This window comes from Chiloscyllium plagiosum, chromosome 6, assembly GCF_004010195.1.
Source record: "Chiloscyllium plagiosum isolate BGI_BamShark_2017 chromosome 6, ASM401019v2, whole genome shotgun sequence".
NCBI classification, from domain to species: domain Eukaryota; kingdom Metazoa; phylum Chordata; class Chondrichthyes; order Orectolobiformes; family Hemiscylliidae; genus Chiloscyllium; species Chiloscyllium plagiosum.
In genome coordinates this window covers 119,460,556-119,481,179 of record NC_057715.1, presented here as the reverse complement: position 1 = coordinate 119,481,179, position 20,624 = coordinate 119,460,556, and the positions used below count along the sequence as shown (strand labels likewise).

At 45.5% G+C, this 20,624-nt stretch overlaps 1 protein-coding gene across 1 annotated transcript in view; it reads left to right on the top strand.

Moving 5' to 3' along the window:
- The window catches only part of LOC122551092 (dynein heavy chain domain-containing protein 1-like), a 221,247-nt gene that overhangs the window by 146,575 nt on the left and 54,048 nt on the right, over positions 1 to 20,624 (top strand). Inside the window, exons 33-35 of the mRNA XM_043692735.1 lie at positions 15,743 to 15,970; positions 16,823 to 17,014; positions 18,189 to 18,367. Coding sequence (XP_043548670.1) covers positions 15,743 to 15,970; positions 16,823 to 17,014; positions 18,189 to 18,367 — 599 coding nt within the window. The remainder of the gene's footprint in view (positions 1 to 15,742; positions 15,971 to 16,822; positions 17,015 to 18,188; positions 18,368 to 20,624) is intronic.

Sequence of the window (20,624 nt, the reverse complement as noted above, 5' to 3'; positions counted from 1 at the left end):
ACCAGTGTCTTATACAACTGCAACATGACCTCAGTACTCCGGAACTCCATTCCTCTACCAATAAAAGCCAGTACGCCATATGCCTTCTTCACCGCACTATTTACCTGGGTGGCAACTTTCAAAGATCTGTGTACAAGTGTGAAGTAATACATTTGGGGAGGTCAGACAATAAAAGCGAATGCCCAATCAATAGGAATATACTGAGAGGGGTAGATGGAGTGAGAGATCTTGGTGTGCAAGTGCACAGGTCCCTAAAGGGAACAGTACAGGTAGATAAGGTTGCAAAGATTACATTTGGAATGCTGTCCTTCATTGGCATAGGTATAGAATGCAAAAGTAGGGATGAGATGATGAAACTATATAAGATACTTATGAGTCCGTATAAGACCTCAACTTGAGTATTGTGTGCAGTTTTGTTGACCACATTACAGGAAGGACATAATTGCTCTGGAGAGAGTGCAGAGAGATTTACTACAGTATTGCCAAGGCTGGAGAATTGTAGCTATGAGGAGATTGGAGTGGTTGGAGTTGTTTTGGAGTTGGAGTGGGGGATTCATTGATGGTACACCATTGAATGCCAAGGGGCAGTGGTTAGATTGTGACTTATTGGTGATGGTCATAGTCTGATATTTGTGTGGCATGAATGTTACTTGCCCCTTATCAGACCAAGGAGGAGAAAGTGAGGACTGCAGATGCTGGAGATCAGAGCTGAAAAATGTGTTGCTGGAAAAGCATAGCAGGTCAGGCAGCATCAAAGGAGCAGAAGAATTCTTCTTCAAGAGCTTATGCCCGAAGCGTCGATTCTCCTGCTCCTTTGATGCTGCCTGACCTGCTATGCTTTTCCAGCAACACATTTTTCAGCTCTGATCTCCAGCATCTGCAGTCCTCACTTTCTCCTCCTTGGTCTGATAAGGGGCAAGTAACATTCATGCCACACAAATATCAGACTATGACCATCACCAATAAGTCACAATCTAACCACTGCCCCTTGGCATTCAATGGTGTACCATCAATGAATCCCCCACTCCAACTCCAAAACAACTCCAACCACTCCAATCTCCTCATAGCTACAATTCTCCAGCCTTGGCAATACTGTAGTAAATCTCTCTGCACTCTCTCCAGAGCAATTATGTCCTTCCTGTAATGTGGTCAACAAAACTGCACACAATACTCAAGTTGAGGTCTTATACGGACTCATAAGTATCTTATATAGTTTCATCATCTCATCCCTACTTTTGCATTCTATACCTATGCCAATGAAGGACAGCATTCCAAATGCAATCTTTGCAACCTTATCTACCTGTACTGTTCCCTTTAGGGACCTGTGCACTTGCACACCAAGATCTCTCACTCCATCTACCCCTCTCAGTATATTCCTATTGATTGGGCATTCGCTTTTATTGTCTGACCTCCCCAAATGTATTACTTCACACTTGTACACAGATCTTTGAAAGTTGCCACCCAGGTAAATAGTGCGGTGAGGAAGGCATATGGCGTACTGGCTTTTATTGGTAGAGGAATTGAGTTTCGGAGTACTGAGGTCATGTTGCAGTTGTATAAGACTCTGGTGCGGTCGCATCTGGAGTATTGTGTGCAGTTTTGGTCGCCATATTATAGGAAGGATGTGGAGGCACTGGAACTGGTGCAGAGGAGGTTTACCAGGATGTTGCCTGGTATGGTAGGAAGTTCGTATGAGGAAAGGCTGAGGCACTTGGGGCTGTTTTCATTGGAGAAAAGAAGGTTTGGGGTGACTTGATAGCGGTGTGCAAGATGATTAGGGGTTTAGATAGGGTTGACCATGAGAACCTTTTTCCACGTATGGAGTCAGCTAATCTATTACGAGGGGGCATAGCTTTAAATTAAGGGGGGGTAGATATAGGACTGAAGTTAGGGGTAGGTTCTTCACTCAGCGAGTCGTAAGTTCATGGAATGCCCTGCCAGTAGCAGTGGTGGACTCTCCCTCTTTATGGGCATTTAAGCGGGCATTGGATAGGCATATGGAGGATAGTGGGCTGGTGTAGGTTAGGTGGGCTTGGATCGGCGCAACATCGAGGGCCAAAGGGCCTGTACTGCGCTGTATTCTTCTATGTTCTATGTTCTATGTTCTACACCACCCTCTGTCTTCTTTCAGCTAGCCAATTTCTGATCCAAACCGCTAAATCACCCCAATCCCATGTCTCTGTATTTTGTGCAATAGCCTGCCGTGGGGAACCCTATCAAACACCTTACTGAAATCCACATACACCACATCAACCACTTTACCCTCATCCACCTGTTTGGTCACCTTCTCAAAGAACTCAGTAAGGTTTGTGAGGCACGACCTGGCCTTCACAAAACTGTGTTGACTATCCCTAATCAACTTATTCATCTCTCGATGATTATAAATCCTATCTCTCATAATCCTTTCCAGCATTTTACCCACAACTGATGTAAGGCTCACAGGTCTATAAGTAACAGGGTTGTCTCTACTCACTTTCTTGAACAACATTTGCTATCCTCCAGTCTTCTGACACTACTCCTGTAGACAATGACGACATAAAGATCAAAGCCAAAGGCTCTGCAATCTCCTCCCTGGCTTCCCAGAGAATCCTCGGATAAATCTCATCCAACCCAGGGGACTTATCTATTTTCACACTTTCCAGAATTGCTAACATGTCCTGCTTATGCACCTCAATCCCATCTTGTCTAGTAACTTGTGTCTCAGTATTCTCCTCGACCACTTTGTCTTTTTCTCGTATAAATACTGACAAAAAGTATTCATTTAGCACTTCCCCTACGCACAACTTCCCACTATTTTGCTTGATTGGCCCTAATCTTAGTCTAGTTCTTCATTTATTCCTGATAGATCCATAGAAAGCCTTTGGGTTTTCCTTGATCCTATCCGCCAATGACTTCTCATATCCCTTCCTGGCTCTTCTTAGTTCTCTCTTTTGGTCTTTCCTGCCTAACTTGTAACTCTCAAGTGCCCCAGCCAAGCCATCACTTCTTCTTTCTCTTGACAAGAGATTCAACTTCATTAGTAAACTGCGGCTCCCCCTGCTCAACAATTTCCTCCATGCCTGACCAGTACATAGTTATCAAGGACACGCAATAGCTGGTCCTTGACTAAGCTCCACATTTCAATTGTGCCCATCCCCTGCAGTTTCCTTCCCCATCCTACCCATCCTAAATCTTGCTTAATCACATCATAATTGCCTTTCCCCAGCTATAACTCTTGCCCTGCGGTATATACCTCTCCCTTTTCATCACTAAAGTAAACATAACCGAAGTGCCTACTTCCAAATCTAACACCTGGCCTGGTTCATTACCCAGTACCAAATCCAATGTGGCCTCGCCCCTTCTTGGCCTGTCTACATACTGTGTCAGGAAGTCCTTTTGCACACATTGGACAAAAACTGACCCATCTAAAATACTTGAACTATAGTATTCCCAGTCAATATTTGGAACGTTAAATTCTCCCATAAAAACCACCCTGTCTCTCTCACTTCTATCGAGGATCATCTTTGCTATCCTTTCCTCTACATCTCTGGAACTATTTGGAGGCCTATAGAAACTCCCAACAGGGTAACCTCTCCTTTCCTGTTTCTAACCTCAGACCATTACTACCTCAGTAGATGAGTCCTCAAATGTCCTTTCTGTAACAGTAATACTGTCCTTGACCAACAGTGCTACACAACTCCCTCTTTTACCATCTTCTCTGTTCTTACTGAAACATCTAAATCCCGGAACCTGCAACAACTGCTCCTGTCCCTGCTCTATCCATGTCTCTGAAGTGGCCACAACATCGAAGTCCCAGGTACCAACCCATGCTGCAAGTTCACCCACCTTATTCACACATTAAAAGTTCACACATTTTAAATCAACATCCTGATTGCCAGTGCCCTCTTGCGACCTTGAAAACCTAACCCTGACCTCACTACCCTCAACCTCCTGTACACTGGAACTACAATTCTGGTTCCCATCCCCCTGCTGCATTAGTTTAAACCACCCCCCCCTTCCCACTGAAGAACATTAGCAAATTCCCCCCCCAGGATATTGGTACCCCTCTGGTTCAGGTGAAGACCATCCTGTTTGTAAAGGTCCCACCTACCCCAGAAAGAGCCCCAATTATCCATGTATCCGAAATGCTCCCTCCAGCACCATCCCTGCATCCGCGTGTTCAACTCCTCTCTCTCCCTATTCCTCACCTCGCTAGCACATAGCATGGGCAACAAACCAGAGATAACAACTCTGTTTGTTGTAGTTCTAAGCTTCCACCCTAGCTCCCTGAATTTCTGTCTTAATCCCCATCCCTTTTCCTTCCTATGTCATTGGTGCCCATGTGGACCATGAGTTGGGGCTGATCCCCCTCCACCTCAAGGATCCTGAAAACACGATCAGAGACATCACGGACCCTGGCACCTGGGAGGCAACACACCAACCGTGAGTCTCTCTCGTTCCCACAGAACCTCCTGTCTGTCCCCTAACTATAGAGTCCCCAGTGACTGATGCTCTGCTCCTCTTACCCCTTCCCTTCTGAGCAACAGGGACAAAATGGTATACTTGTTGAGGGGAACGGTCACAGGGGATCTCTGCACTGCCTGTCGGTTCCCTTTCCATCCCCTGACTGTAATGCATCTACCTTCATCTTATACCTGAGGTGTGACTACCTCCCTGTAACTCCTCTCAATAACCCCCTCTGCCTCCCGAATGATCCGAAGTTAATCCGGCTCCAGTTCCCTAACGCGGATTACGAGGAGCTGGAGTTCGGTGCACTTCCCACAGATGTAGTCAGCAGGGACACTAGAGGTGACCCTTACCTCCCACGTACTGCAGGAGAAACATTCAACTGCCCTAACCTCCATTCCCACTGTTCTAAATTCCCAATGAGATTACTGAAAACTAAAACAAAATCAGTCACCTTACCAGTCGGCGCACAGAACCTTTCTTTTTTTTGGTTAGAGGAGGAGGAAAGTTGGGAGACACGATCTGAGTAATGTTTCAGGTAAAGCAACCGCCCAAATATGATTTGTGACCAGTCCCTACGTGTGCTGTTCCCTGAGGCTCCATGCTGGGACCACTGCTTTATTTGATAGATATCAATGACTTGGATATTGAGTAACATTGGAGCAGATAGGAGGTAAATAGTGAAAATACCACCAGTCAATACCTCAATTTTACAGAGGCAGATAGAATTCAATACAGTTTGTGTTTCTATAACGTTGCACTAATTAACATCATTTTGTTCTGATGTCTTTTTATTCTTGGGTCTTTGTTTTCTAATTGCATTATGATGCATAGGAACAGCAGTAGGCCATTCAGCCCCTCCAGCCTGTCCCTGGCCTAACTCCATACACCTGCCTATGCCTCATATCCCTCAATAAAACATTATACATCTCAGATTAAAAATTAACAACTAATCCAGTATTCATGTGTGTCAAAGTGCTTCCTACCATCTCTCCTGATTGCTCTGGCCTTAATTCCCAGACAATCCAATTTAGCTTCTGAAAGGAAATGGAAAGAAAGTTCGGGAGAGTTTCCCTGGCAATGTTTCCACCCTCGTTTTCGCCACCATGTTAGTCCCACCCACTGGACTCTCATCCCTCATCCACCCCCACCCTCGTTTCCTCTTATCTACTGCAGGTCTCCCCCTCCCCAACTTCCCATCCACCTAAATCATGCAACGCTTACCTCAGCCCTTGCCCCATCAACTCCTCTTGCCCCTCACCCCTCATCCGTGCCCTCCCTTCTCTTGCCCCGTCACTCCTGGCCTCACTCCATCTTCCCCCCTCCCCAGACTCACTCCCCCCCCCAGACTCATTCCACCTGCCTCGCACCTCAAACCTCATTCCATCTTCCCCTTTATCTTCACCTCTTCACTCCATTTTTCCCTCATCCCCAGCTATGCCTCTTGCTCCACATTCCCCCTCATCTCTTCCTCGCCCTCCCCTCTGGCTGCTGCTCTGGACTTGTACTGAATGCCTCCATCTAGTGGCAACAAAAATACTGCAGACACTGGAATCCAAGGCAGGCTATTCCCTTTGCCAATCCTCTACCCACCCCCACCCCCCACAAACGCCCAGGTACCTGCCGCTGCAACCAGAAAATATGCAAAACCAGCTGGCACACCACCCCTTCATCTCCATCCAGGGCCCCAAACAGTCCTCTAAGTGAGACAGATCCAGTGCTCCTGATATGGTCTTCTCGACATCAGTGAGACCAAACGTAAACTGAGGGAACGTTTCACTGAGCATCACAGCCAGGCCTGTAGGGGTCAACCAGATCTCCCAGTCGCCGCCCACTTTAATTCCCCTTCCCACTCCCTTTCCAACATGACCATCCTTGGCCTCATCCATTGCCACAATGAATCAGACCACAAATTGGAGGAACAATACTAGATGAGATGGGATTGAGGTGCATCAGGAAGAGGTGTTAGCAATTCTGTAAAGTGTGAAAATAGATAAGTCTCCTGTGTGGTTGGGATTTATCCTCGGATTCTCTGGAAAGCCAGGGAGGTGTTTGCAGAGTCTTTGGCTTTGATCTTTATGTTGTCATTGTCTGCAGGAATAGTGCCAGAAGACTGGAGGATAGCAAATGTTGTTCAAGAAGGGGAGTAATTATAGACCAGTGAGCTTTACTCCAGTTGTGGGTAAAGTGTTAGAAAAGGTTATAAGAGATAAGATTTATAATCATCTAGAAAGGAATAATTTGATTAGGGGTAGTCAGCATGGTCTTGTGAAGGGCAGGTCATACCTCACAAACCTTACTGAGTTCTCTAAGAAGATGACCAACAGGTGGTTGAGGGTAAAGTAGTTGATGGGGTGTATATGGATTTCAGTAAGGTGTTTGATAAGATTCCCCACGGTAGGCTATTTGTACAAAATATGGGGACATGGGATTGAGTGTGATTTAGCGGTTTGGTTCAGAAATTGGCTAGCTGAAAGAAGATAGAGGGTGGTGGCTGATGGGAAATATTCATCCTGGAGTTTGGTTACTAGTGGTGATCTGTCTTGGGGTCACTGCTGTTTGTCATTTTTATAAATGACTCGGATGAGGGTATAGAAGGATGGGTTAGTAAATTTGCAGATGACACTAAGGTTGGTAGAGTTGTGGACAGTGACGAAGGATGTTGTTGGTTACAGAGGGACATAGATAAGCTGCAGAGCTGGGCTGAGAGGTGGCAAATGGAGTTTAATGTGGAAAAGTGTCAGATGATTCACTTTGGAAGGAGTAACAGGAATGCAGAGTACTGGGGTAATGGTAAAATTCTTGGTGGTGTAGATGAGCAGAGAGATCTCAGTATCCATGTACATAGATCCCTGAAAGTTGCCACCCAGGTTGATAGGGTTGTTAAGAAGACATACGGTGTGTTAGCTTTTATTGGTAGAGGGATTGAGTTTCGGAGTCATGAGGTCATGCTATAGCTGTACAAAACTCTGGTGCAACTGCACTTGGAGTATTGCGTACAGTTCTGGTCACTGCATTATAGGAAGAATTTGGAAGCTTTGGAAAGGGTTCAGAGGAGATTTACTGGGGTGTTGCCTGGTATGGAGGGAAAGTCTTACGAGGACAGGCTGAGGGATTTGAGACTGTTTTCGTTAGAGAGAAGAAAGTTGAGAGGTGACTTAATTGAGACTATAAGATAATCAGAGGGTTAGTTAGGATGGACAGTGAGAGCCTTTTTCCTTGGATGTTGATGGCAAGCACAAGGGGATATAGCTTTAAACTGAGGAGCGATAGATATAGGACAGAGAAGATTAGATTACTTACAGTGTGGAAACAGGCCCTTCGGCCCAACAAGTCCACACCGCCCCGCCGAAGCGCAACCCACCCATACCCCTACATTTACCCCTTACCTAACACTACGGGCAATTTAGCATGGCCAATTCACCTGACCTGCACATCTTTGGACTGTGGGAGGAAACCGGAGCACCCGGAGGAAACCCACGCAGACATGGTGTGAATGTGCAAACTCCACACAGTCAGTCGCCTGAGGCGGGAATTGAACCCAGGTCTCTGGCGCTGTGAGGCAGCAGTGCTAACCACTATGCCACCATGCCGCCCATGTCAGAGGTAGTTTCTTTACTCAGAGAATAGTAGGGGCATGGAATGCACTGCCTGCAACAGTAGTAGACTCGCCAACTTTAAGGGCATTTAAATGGCCATTGGATTTGAATGGAATACTGTAGGTTAGATGCGCTTCAGATTGGTTTCACAGGTTGGCCGAACATCAAAGGGCCTGTACTGCATTTAAAAAAAGGCAAAAAAGAGAAATGCCTCATCTTCCGCCTGGGCAGCCAGCATGCCCGGAGGACTCAATATTGATTCTCCAATTTCAAATAACTTCCCTTCCCATCCCCCAATTCCCTTCCCAGCGCCCCCTCTCCCCTCCCCCTCCCACTCCATACAGATGATTTGGAGTTGGGGACCACGTGTATGGTGTCAAAGTTTGTGCATGACACTAAGATGAGTGGCAGAGCAAAGTGTGCAGAGGACTGTGAAACTGTGTAGAGTAACGCAGGTACTTCAAGTGAGTGGGCAAAGGTCTGGCAGATAGATTACAATGTTAATAAATGTGAAATTATCCACTTTGGTAGGAGTAACAGTGAAAAGGAGTATTACTTGAATGGTAAAAAGTTGCAGCATGCTGCTATGCAGAGAGACCTGGGTATCCTTGTGCATGAATCACAGAGGGTTGGTCTGCGGGTATAACAATTAGGAAGGCAAATGGAATTTTGTCCTTCATTGCCAAAGGGATTAGGATTAAAAGCAAAGGGCTATGTTGCAGCTGTACATGGTGCTGGTGAGGCTACACCTGGAGTACTGTGTGCAGTTTTGGTCTCCTTATTTGAGAAAGGATATACTGGCAATGGAGGGGATGCAGAGGAGGTTCACTGGGTTGGTGCCAGAGATGAGAGGGTTGACTTATGAGGGCAGACTGAGTAGAGGGGGATGTTATTTGTTGGAATTTAGAAGAATATGGGGAGATCTAATAGAAACATATAAAATTATGAAGGGAATAGATAAGAAAGAAGTAGACTGGATATTTCCACTGGTGGGTGAAAGTAGAACAAGAGGGCATAGCTGAAAATGTGTTGCTGGAAAAGCACAGCAGGTCAGGCAGCATCCAAGGAACAGGAGAATCGACGTTTCGGGCGTAAGCCCTTCTTCAGGAAGGGCTTTTCCAGCAACACATTTTCAGCTCTGATCTCCAGCATCTGCAGTCCTCACTTTCTCCTCCAAGAAGGCATAGCCTCAAGATTAGAGGGAGCAGATTTGGACTGAATTGAGAAGGAACATCTTCACCCAGGGGGTTGAATCTATAGAATTCCCCGCCCAGTGAAGTAGTTTTGAAAGCTATGACAATTTTTTTTAACAATAAAGGAATTAGGGTTATGGTGAGAGGGTGGGTAAGTGGAGTCAAGTCCACAAAAAGATCAAAGTTGAAACTTTATTGCTGGAACAGCACAGCAGGTCAGGCAACATCCAGGGAACAGGAGATTCGACGTTTCGGGCACAGGCCCTTCTTCAGGAATGAGCAGAGAGTGTTCAGCAGGAGAAGATAAAAGGTAGGGAGGAGGGACTTGGAGGAGGGGAGTTGGAAATGTGATAGGTGGAAAGAGGTCAAGGTGAGGGTGATAGGTCGGAGTAGGATCAAGGTAATATATCACCAGGGAAATCCTTTCTTAGTTTCCTGGATTTTGCTGATGTGAAAAACACAAATAAATTCATTAGATAGCCCGAGAAAACCAGATGAGGAGGTACAAAGCTCTTAATGCAAGGCATCCTCCAGACTCCAATGCAGGCATAAAGTGGGCTGACAACCGAAACGGTACTTATTATGCTTAAGAATCGCTACTCAGCTTGTTTTTTTTTTAACTGAGATGCTTTGTCAATGAAGCATTTGATGTATCTTATTAGTTTTCTAGCTGTTTAGGTCCCCATGTCCCAGCCATTTTCTCATAGCACTTTACAACTAGAGATTGGAAAGTAATAGTGGGAATGCAACCTGCACTGTGCATTATCAGCATCAGATCCACTTGCTCACAAGGAACCCACTCCCAAGGTCCCCATTACCTATTACCCTAACAGCCAGTGAAATAACTCCACAGAGGCCAGTATCCCTTCACCAAATCACCCTTCATTTACATGTGCATAGTACTTGACACTGGTCTAGCTTCCTCACAGCCATCTCTCAGAGTGAACAGGATGACTGACACTCCTATTTATATCTGTCAGCCAGGGCTCCCTGACTGGATCAGGCTACCAGCCCGAATCAGGGGGCTCATATTCTATTGTTGCCTGGCTGCCCTCATTACAATCACTACAGCCCACCTCCCCCCATACGTGGAGACCCATTACTGCCTTCAACTTTTCCCTGAGCCCCGACATTACAGCTTACTGATGTCCACACTGCTAATCTGCATTCTGCCTGTGGAGTCCTCAGCGGTGGTCACTGTCAACAGCCCATACCCCTCTCATTGCTGATGCCCTTCTATGTGGTTCCACATAACCATTATGCATCGTGAGTTTTCATAATCAATTCTAATAAGTGTCTCTGCTGCCATGAAAGATGGCATGAGATGCTTCCAATATCAAGACTGGCCTCACAAGACCAATTCTGCCTTCGCTCACATCACTTAGATACATGCAAGAATCTGCCCTTAAATACTAAGGGCCTTTTAAGCCATTTGGCTCAAGGTGAGAAATTAAATTATATTCCGACATTATGGTTAGTTGTTTAATAACTTCCATAGGGAATATATCCATATCTAGATCATAATTAATGTTCATGGTTTGATTGCTATTTTCTAACTGAAATGAACATTGTAACATAGAAATATGGAAAACAGATTCAGGAACACACCATTCAAACAACCCCACCATACTCTCAATCCCTCCTCATATCCTTAACATGTTTAGCCTCTTGAAATCTATTTCTTTCTTAAGTATATTCAGGGACTTGGCTTCAATGGTGGTAGAGAATTCCATAGTTTCACCACCCTCTGAGTGAAGACATTTCTCTTCAACTGAGTCCAAGATTGCCAACTGCATAAACAAGACCTCTCCTGAGACTGTTTTCCTCATTCTGGTCTCTGTTCCCCAGCCAGGGGAAACATCATCCCTTCATCTATTCTGTCCAGCCTTCTGAAGAGAAGAGACACAGTTTATGGTTGCTAATCAGAAGACAAATGAGGAAACTCTTTTGAGGTACAAAGGCTTTTACACAGGTCACATTTCAGTGCGCTTTAGAATGGTCTTGTTTCTGTGGTTATTTTGAGTGTTAACTTGTAATGGATAATAACAGTTACTGTCCAGTTAGATATGGTTCTTATGTTAAAAGGAAATTAATACATTTTGAACAACATTAAGTCGCATCCATTGCAATAATTGTTAATCACTAGGAAGTGCCACTGCAGATTTTAAACAGATGCATCAATTGATTATTGATGCCATCTCACCTTGATAAAGGTCTATGAACTTAGTTAGATAAAAGGAACAAGCTGTTGTAAGGGGGACAAACTTATAAAATGATCAATGTGTGAAAGAATGAAAGAGGAAGTGAAACTAAGATGACCATTAACTCCCCCTCCCACTCCACCGAGGATATGCAGGTCATTGGACTCATCCACCGCCAAACCACAACAACGTGACGGTCGGAGGAGGAGCGTCTTATCTTCCGACTGGGAACCCTCCAACCACAGGGGATGAACTTGGACTTCACCAGTTTCTTCATCCCCCCTCCCCCCACCTTGTCTCAGCCGAATCCCTCCAGCCCGGCTCCGCCTTCCTGACCTGCAGTCTTCTTGTTGACCTCTCCGCCTCCATCCTACTCCGACCTATCACCCTCACCTTGACCTCTTTCCACCTATCACATTTCCAACGCCCCTCCTCCAAGTCCCTCCTCCCTACCTTTTATCTTCTCCTGCTGAACACTCTCTGCTCATTCCTGAAGAAGGGCCTGTGCCCGAAACGTCGAATCTCCTGTTCCCTGGATGCTGCCTGACCTGCTGTGCTGTTCCAGCAATAAAGTTTCAACTTTGATCTCCAGCATCTGCAGACCTCACTTTCTCCCCACAAAAAGATCAGCCATGATCTTATTGAATGGCTGAACAGGCTCGAAGGGCCATATGGCCTACTCCCGCTTCTAGTTCTTATGTATCTCACATCGACCCTTCCTTCCAGAACCAACTGCATTCATGCCTCCCATCGACCAACCAGGCCGAACCCTCCACCCGTGCTCATCTATCGCTACCTTACTACTCCACCCCTCTCTCCACCCAAAACCCTCCGTCACAAACCCCACCCTTTATTTGTAGCTCCCCTTACACCCACCCCTCAGTCCTGAAGAAGGGTTACACCCGAAACATTGACCTCCCCACCTGCTGGTGCTGCCTGGCTTGCTGTGTTCTTCCAGGCTCTTGTATGTCCATCTGGTGGCAGCAAGTAGTTAGTGCAGGTTGTACTGACAAACTATTGCCACTAGATGAAGTTTGGCTAATATCAAAATCCAGTTGAGTGAATTCTTTTACACTTTGAGATTTAGAGTCAGAAAGTCATAGGGACATACAGCACAGAAACAGACCCTTCGGTCTAATTTGTCCATGCCAATCAGATATCCTCACCTAATTTAGTCCCATTTACCAGCAATTGGCCCATATCCCACCAAACCCTTCCTATTCATATACCCATCCAGATGTATTTTAAATGTTGTATTAGTACCAGTCTCCACCAATTCCTCTGGCAGGTCATTCCATACATGTACCACCCACTGTGTGAAAAAGTTGCTAGTTAGAACATAGAACTATATAGCGCAGTACAGGTCACTCAGTCCTCAATGTTATACCGACCTGTGAAACCAATCTGAAGCCAATCTAACCTGCATGACCACTTAGGTCCATTTTTATATCTTTCCCCTCTCACCCTCAACCTACGCTCTCTAGTTCTGGACTCCTCCACCCCAGGTAAAAGACCTTGTTTACCTATCCTATCCATGCTTAAAAATCACTCAATACCAGGTTATTGTCCAAAAGGTTTATTTGGAAGCACTAACTTTCAGAGCGCTCCTTTTTCATCAGGGGTGGTTGTGGAGCCGAATCATAAGACACAGAACTTATAGAAACAATTACAGTGTCATGCAACTGAAATGATATATTGAACAAACCTAGACTGCTGTTAAGTCTTTCATTTTTTTAGAGTGGCTTGCATGTTTTGGTTCATTAATATGTAAATCCTAGAACTTCTTTTAAGTCACATTCTCGAGATGACTTAAGGCTTTATAAAAAAAAGGGGACATCTCAGCTCAGGCAATGCATTAGAAGTGTGAGGTTAGGGTTTGTCCGTATCCCAATCTTGAGTCAGGCTGTTTCTATTTCCAAAGTGGAATTTACAAAATATTATATGTATTGACTGCTTACATTGACTGCCTGCAGATTGTTTGTTTTTTGAGCAAAATAGAATGCGTCTGCAAATATAATTCTGCAAATACAAATTCACCCTATAGATCTATATGTGTGTGCATGTGCATGAGAGAGAGAGTGCGTGTGAGTGCACATGAGACAGTGTGTGTTTGCGTGTGTGCATGCCTGGTAGTGTGTGTGTGGTTTGTATGTGTGTGTATATGAGAGAGGGTCTGCGTGAGTGTGAGAGTATGTAAGAGTGTGTGTGTATGTGTACTTGCTTGAGTGTGAGAGAGTGTGCATAATGCAGTGTGGTCTCCTGTAATGTGACATGAACCCAAGGTCCCGGTTGAGGCCATCCTCATGGGTACTGAACTTGGCTATCAGCCTCTGCTCGGCCACTCTGTGTTGTTGCCTGTCCAGAAGTCCACCTTGGAGGAAGATCCGAGGCCGCCTGACCGTGACTGATGAAGTGTTCCCTGAGTTGGAGGGAACAGCTCTGACTGGCATTTGTTGCGCAGTGTCCATTCATTTGTTGTTGCTGCGAATAATGGTCTGTTTAAGGTTTGCCGATTGTTTAAAAGTGAGAAATGGAGGGTGTCGGCAAGGCCTTGATGAGGCGGTCATCCTCATTGATAATGTGTTGCAGTCTGAGAAGAACATGGTGTAGTTTTTCTGCTCCTGGGAAGTGCTGGACAATGAAGGGTACCCTATTAGTTGCAGCCCGTATCTCTCTCCTGTGGAGGCCATTACAGTTTCTCGCTGTGGCACATCAGAACTGGTGATTGATGAGTTGAGCATCGTGGCTGAAAATGTGTTGCTGGAAAAGCGTAGCAGGTCAGGCAGTATCCAAGGAACAGGAGAATCGATGTTTCGGGCATAAGCCCTTCCTCATTCCTGAAGAAGGTCTTATGCCCAAAACGTCGATTCTCCTGTTCCTTGGATGCTGCCTGACCTGCTGCACTTTTCCAGCAACACATTTTCAGCTCTGATCTCCAGCCTTCACTTTCTCCTCAAAGAGTTGAGCATCGTAGCTTGTTCTTATGAGGGTATCCTTGAGCACTTTCAAGTGTCCGTCATATTAGATTAGATTACTTACAGTGTGGAAACAGGCCCTTCGGCCCAACAAGTCCACACCGCCCCGCCGAAGCGCAACCCACCCATACCCCTACATTTACCCCTTACTTAACACTATGGGCAATTTAGCATGGCCAATTCACCTGACCTGCACATCTTTGGACTGTGGGAGGAAACCGGAGCACCCGGAGGAAACCCACGCAGACACGGGGAGAATGTGCAAACTCCACACAGTCAGTCGCCTGAGTCGGGAATTGAACCCAGGTCTCTGGCGCTGTGAGGCAGCAGTGCTAACCACTGTGCCACCATGCCGCCCACTTTCTCATCCGAACAGATCCTGTGTATGCGTAGGGCTTGTCCGTAGGGCAAGCTATTTTAATATATATTTGCATTTGCAGAATTATATTTGCAGAGACATTCTATTTTGCTCAGAAAATGCAGATTCTGCAAGATGAGGGAACTAAACTTGTAATATCTACAAGTTTGCAGATGACACAAAGCTGGGTGGGAGGGTGAGTTGTGAGGAGGATTCAGAATACTTCAGTGAGATTTGGGCAAGCTGAGTGAGCAAATGAAGTATAAAATGGATAAGCATGAGGTTATTCACTTTGGGAGCAAAATCCAGAAAGCAGATTATTATCTGTCTGACTGTAAAGTGAGAGACTGGAATGTGCAATGAGATCTGAATATCCTTCTACACACCAATCACTGAAAGTAGGCATGTAGATTGGGGGTTCTCATAGAAACCTATAATATTATAACACGACTGGATAGGGTAGATTCAGGCTGATGACCAGGGAGTCCAGAACCAGGGGTCACAACGTAAGATACAGAGTGGACTATTTAGGACTGAGATGAGGCGAAATATCTTCACCCAGATAATGGTGAGTCTGTAGAATTTGCTACCATAGAAAGTTATTGAGGTCAAAATGTTATATGATTTCAAGAAGGATATAGCATTTGGGGCTAGAGGAATCAAAGATTATGTGGCAAAGCAGCAATAGTCTACTGAGTTGGATAATCAACCATGATCATGATAAATGGTACAGCAGTCTTGAAGAGTCAAATGGCCTGTTCCTGTTTCCTGTATTTAAGATCAGCCATGATCTCACTGAATGGTGGGACAGGTTGGAGGGACAGAATGGCCTACTCCAGTAAGCACGTTTGCTGAATGGTGCAATTTCTAGAGAGATATCATTTGAGAAGGGATTGTAAAGGTGTTGAATATTTCCATTTAAAGAATTATTATAAGAAAGGTTTCACTGTTAGTTTTGGTGTCAATGTAGCTGACAACCCTTTCCCTGAAGAGGAGGAAGGAACCATGAACACTGTTACAGGGGAATCACTGAGCAACAGGATTGCGGCTGACATACTGACTGGAGAGATTCCTGTGGAAGAAGAAGAGATTGACTGGGTCCCTGAGTCGGTAACAGAGAAACCACCCAACAACATATGGGTCTATCCCATCACCACCGAGAAACTGGATCACATTGTGCTGACCGCAGCAAGCAATGGTAAGGGGCTTTAGTTCGGTTTTCAATCTCAGTCCTCTCCACCTGCACATACTCAGAGACAGGAGGGATATGACACAGCTATTATTGTCTCATTATAAAGTTTCGTCAATGACCTTCCCTCCATCATAAGGTCAGGAGTGGGGATGTTTACCAATGATTGATGAACATTCAACATCATTTGTGACTCCTCAGATACCGAAGCAGTCCATGCTAAATGCAACTGTGTCTGGACAGTATCCAGGTTTAGGCTGATAAGTGCCAGTAACATTCATGCCACACACATACCAGGCAATGACCATCTCCAATAACAGACAAACTAACCACCTCCCCTTGGCATTCAATGGTGTTACCAGCATTGAACTCCCCCACTATTGACAACGGGTTTACAGTTGAACAGAATTTGAACTAGACTAGACACATAAACACATTGGCTACAAGACCAAGTCAGAAGCTAGGAATAATGTGACAAGTAACTTATCTCCTGACTCCCTGAAGCCTGTCCATCATCTCCAAGGCAAGTGTCAGGAGTCCAAGCCACTCACCATCCTGGGTTGGAAATATATCACTGTTCCATTAGTATCACTGGGTCAAAATCTTGGAATTCCCTCCCTAAAGGTATTGTGGGTAAGTCAGGGACTGCAGTGGTTAAAGGAGGCAGCTCACCCCCACCTTCTCAAGGGGCAACTAGGGACGGGCAATAAATACTGACCCCAACCATGAACAAATAAAGAAAGAAATGGAGCAGGATTTGGTGGAGACAATGAGGGCTTGACTGAGTTGAGTTTTCTTCTTTATGTGGTAACAAAACGGTGATAAATGTTCACAGTGACAGTGTTTTGAAATATCTTTCAGGGATTGCACTCATGGTAACTAATATTGAGCGAAAGCCTTTCACACTCCTTCTAAAGAAGCTGTTGAAAGTTCAAACCTGGTGGAGTCCTGATCAACCGTGGGAGCTGACCTTTGGGAAGCTGCAGATTGAGGTCAAGCCGACATTCCGCCTGTACCTGAGTACATCATTACCCGTCAGGATCTTCAGTTTAGGTAAATCCCACCTTGATGCACTTTCACACTGTGGGAGAGTAAAACCCAGCCCCTCAGGGAGTAAATCCACCTCAACACAACTCCTCATGGTATAAATTCCACTTCTGCACTCAGTGTAGGGGTAAATCCTGACCCAATGCACCTCCTCTCCTGGGGGGTTAAACCCCTCTGATCAAGTGACAGAGATTTATCCATCGTTATGTCTTTTCAAGACCTCCAGTATATTCTTTTCTGTAATGTGGACTGTTTTCAAGACATTACTATTTATTTCCCAGAGTTCCCTAGCCTCCAGGTCTTTCTTCACAGTAAATACTGGTGCGAAATATTTAATATCTCTCCCATCTCCTGGAGTTCCACACATAGACAGCCACATCAATCTTTAAGGGGCCCTATTATCTCCTTAATTGCTTTTTTGCTGATAATGTACTTGTAGAATCTCTTTGGATTATCCTTAATCTTATCTGACAAACCTATTTCATGTCCCCTTTTTGCCCTTCTGATTTCGCTGTTGAATATACTCCTACTGCCCTATACCGCCCCCCCACGATGTTGTGCCGAACATTTGTCCTAGCTTAAGCACCCATCCATGTACCTATCCAATTGCCGCTTAAAGGTCATCAATGATTCTGACTCTGCCACTCCCACAGGCAGCGCATTCCATGCCCCCACCACTCTCTGGGTAAAGAACCCACCCCTGACATCTCCCCTATACCTTCCACCCTTCACCTTAAATTTACATCCCCTTGTAACACTCTGTTGTACCCGGGGGAAAAAGTTTCTGACTGTCTCAGAGTTAATTTATCAACTGATCCAGCACCGACTGTGGTTTGTGGAAGAGAATTCCAAAACTTTCCCACCCTTTGTGTGTTGAGGTTCCTTTTGTTTATTCCTGGGTTTCCTGTGACCAGCATAATTTCGGGGCCACATAAGAATCCACTGTGTTGTGTTGTGTATTCTGTTAAAATCTCTCCCCTCTGGTTCCCAACCTGCATTCCAGAGGGAAACACTTCCTCCCTTTACTCCCTCAATGAACCCTGTGTGCTGCCCATTGCAGGAGACTCTTCTGAACCATCTCCAGTTTATAGAGTTTATGCAGAATGATCCTCTGGTAGGACTTCAACAGGATAAAGGACTGAAACTGACAGATTAATTTCCTTTCTCCTAATCTCACCAGAATTTGATCGAAATTTCCTGAAGCAGGTTAGAGTGTTGTCCTTTACCATCAGCAAATCAGGACTGCAGGAACTCTTCCTGAAGGAGGTGCTGTACTTTGATAGAGACAGGCCGACCAATGTGGAACATACCCAGCAGATGGACACAATGTACCTTCAACACCAGCTGCAAGTAACACAGGTATGAAGGCAAGAGAAAGAGATTGATTGCAGCAACATGGTCCAGCCATCTCTCTGCATGGAGCACTCCAACTCTCAAGTCAGACACTCATGCAGTCAACACAAATAGAAATACATCCATTCACAATCCAGGCTGACATTCCCAGTGCACCACTGAGACAGTGTTGCCCTACTGAGGGTCAGTATTGAGGGTCAGTACTGAGAGAGTGCTGCACTGTCAGAGAGTCAATGCTGAGACAGCGCCGCACTGTCAGAGGGACAGTACTGAGGGAGTGCTGCACTGTCAGTACTGAGGGAGTGCTGCACTGTCAGAGGGTCAGCGCTGAGGGAGTGCTGCACTGTGAGAGGGTCAGTGCTGAGGGAGTGCTGCACTGTCAGAGGGTCAGTGCTGAGGGAGTGCTGCAGTGTCGGAGGGTCAGTGCTGAGGGAGTGCCGCACTGTCAGAGCGTCAGTGCTGAGGGAGTGCCGCACTGTCAGAGCGTCAGTGCTGAGGGAGTGCCGCACTGTCAGAGCGTCAGTGCTGAGGGAGTGCCGCACTGTCAGAGCGTCAGTGCTGAGGGAGTGCCGCACTGTCAGAGCGTCAGTGCTGAGGGAGTGCCGCACTGTCAGAGCGTCAGTGCTGAGGGAGTGCCGCACTGTCAGAGCGTCAGTGCTGAGGGAGTGCCGCACTGTCAGAGCGTCAGTGCTGAGGGAGTGCCGCACTGTCAGAGCGTCAGTGCTGAGGGAGTGCCGCACTGTCAGAGCGTCAGTGCTGAGGGAGTGCCGCACTGTCAGAGGGTCAGTGCTGAGGGAGTGCTGCAGTGTCAGAGGGTCAATGCTGAGAACCATTCAGCCCATCAAGTCTGCTGTGCCTTGCATGGAATGATTGATAATATGAATTATGGAAGTTAAGAAAACCCTCAAATGTAAGTTAAGAATTTCAGAGTGAATAGCAAATGTTTCTACAGGTATTTAAAAGGATAAAGATGAAGGAACTTATGATTGTATGAGGTGTGGGTTGGCCATGATAAATTGGAGAATTTTACTTAAAGGAATGACATTGAAAAGGCAATTGCAAATATTCAAAGAGCAGATCGGAGAACTGTAAACATTTCATGCAAAAGCAGAATTGGAAAGGAAGCGATACTGTGGCTTTCAAGTGAAATCAGAGAGAGTCAGTCCCTTACAGTCAGAAGCAGAATAATTTATAATGGGAAGCAAATAAATGGCTGACCAAATAAATACATCCTTTGGTTCTGTGTTCACAAAGGAGGACACACACAACATGCTAGAAATGTTGGGAACACAGGGTTTAAAGAGAGGGAGGAAGTGATGGGAATCAGTATTAGGAGGGAAATGGTGTTGGGAGAAATGATGGGATTGAAGGCCGATAAATTCCCAGTTTCGGATAATCTACATCCCAGAGTACTTAAGGCAGTGGCTCCAGAAATGGCAGGTGCATTGGTGGTTGTTCTCTAAGATTCTTTTGACTCTGGAACAATTTTCACAGATTGGAGGGTGGCTCATTTAACCCCACTATTCAAAAAGGGAGGCAGAGAGAAAACAGGGAATTATTGACCAGTCAGTCTGGTGTCAGTACTGAGGAAGATGTTAGAGTCTGTTATAAAAGATTTAATTGCAGAGCACTTGGAAACCAGTAACAGGATTGGACAGATTGAGCATGGATTTACAAAAAGGAAATCATGTTTCACAAACATTCTGGAATTTTTTAGGGATATAACTAGTAGAGTTAATGAGGGAAGCTAGTGGGTGTGGTTTATATGAACTTTCAGAAAGCTTTTGGGTCTTTTTCAGAATGGTAAGCAGTGACAAGTGGGGTGTCACAGGGATCAGTGCCAGGACCCAGCTATTCACAATATTGAATCATAACATTTTACAGTCCAGAAGGAGGCCATTAGCTCACCATGTCTGTGCTAGCTCCCAAAAGAGTTAGTTAGTCTGACTTTCCAGCCTTTCCCTGTGGCCCTTTAATAATTTTCAAATATGGGACTTCGATGTTGTGGCTATTACGGAGACATGGGTAGAACAGGGACAGGATTGGCTGTTGTAGGTTCCAGGGTTTAAATGTTTTAGTAGGGACAGAGGTGGGGGTAAAAGAGGGGGAGGTGTGGCATTGCTTGTCAAAGATAGTATTACAGCTGTGGAAAGGACGATGGATGAAGACTCGCCATCTGAGGTAGTTTGGGCTGAGGTTAGGAATAGGAAAGGTGAGCTCACCCAGTTAGGAGTTTTTTACAGGCCTCCTAATAGTCCAAGAA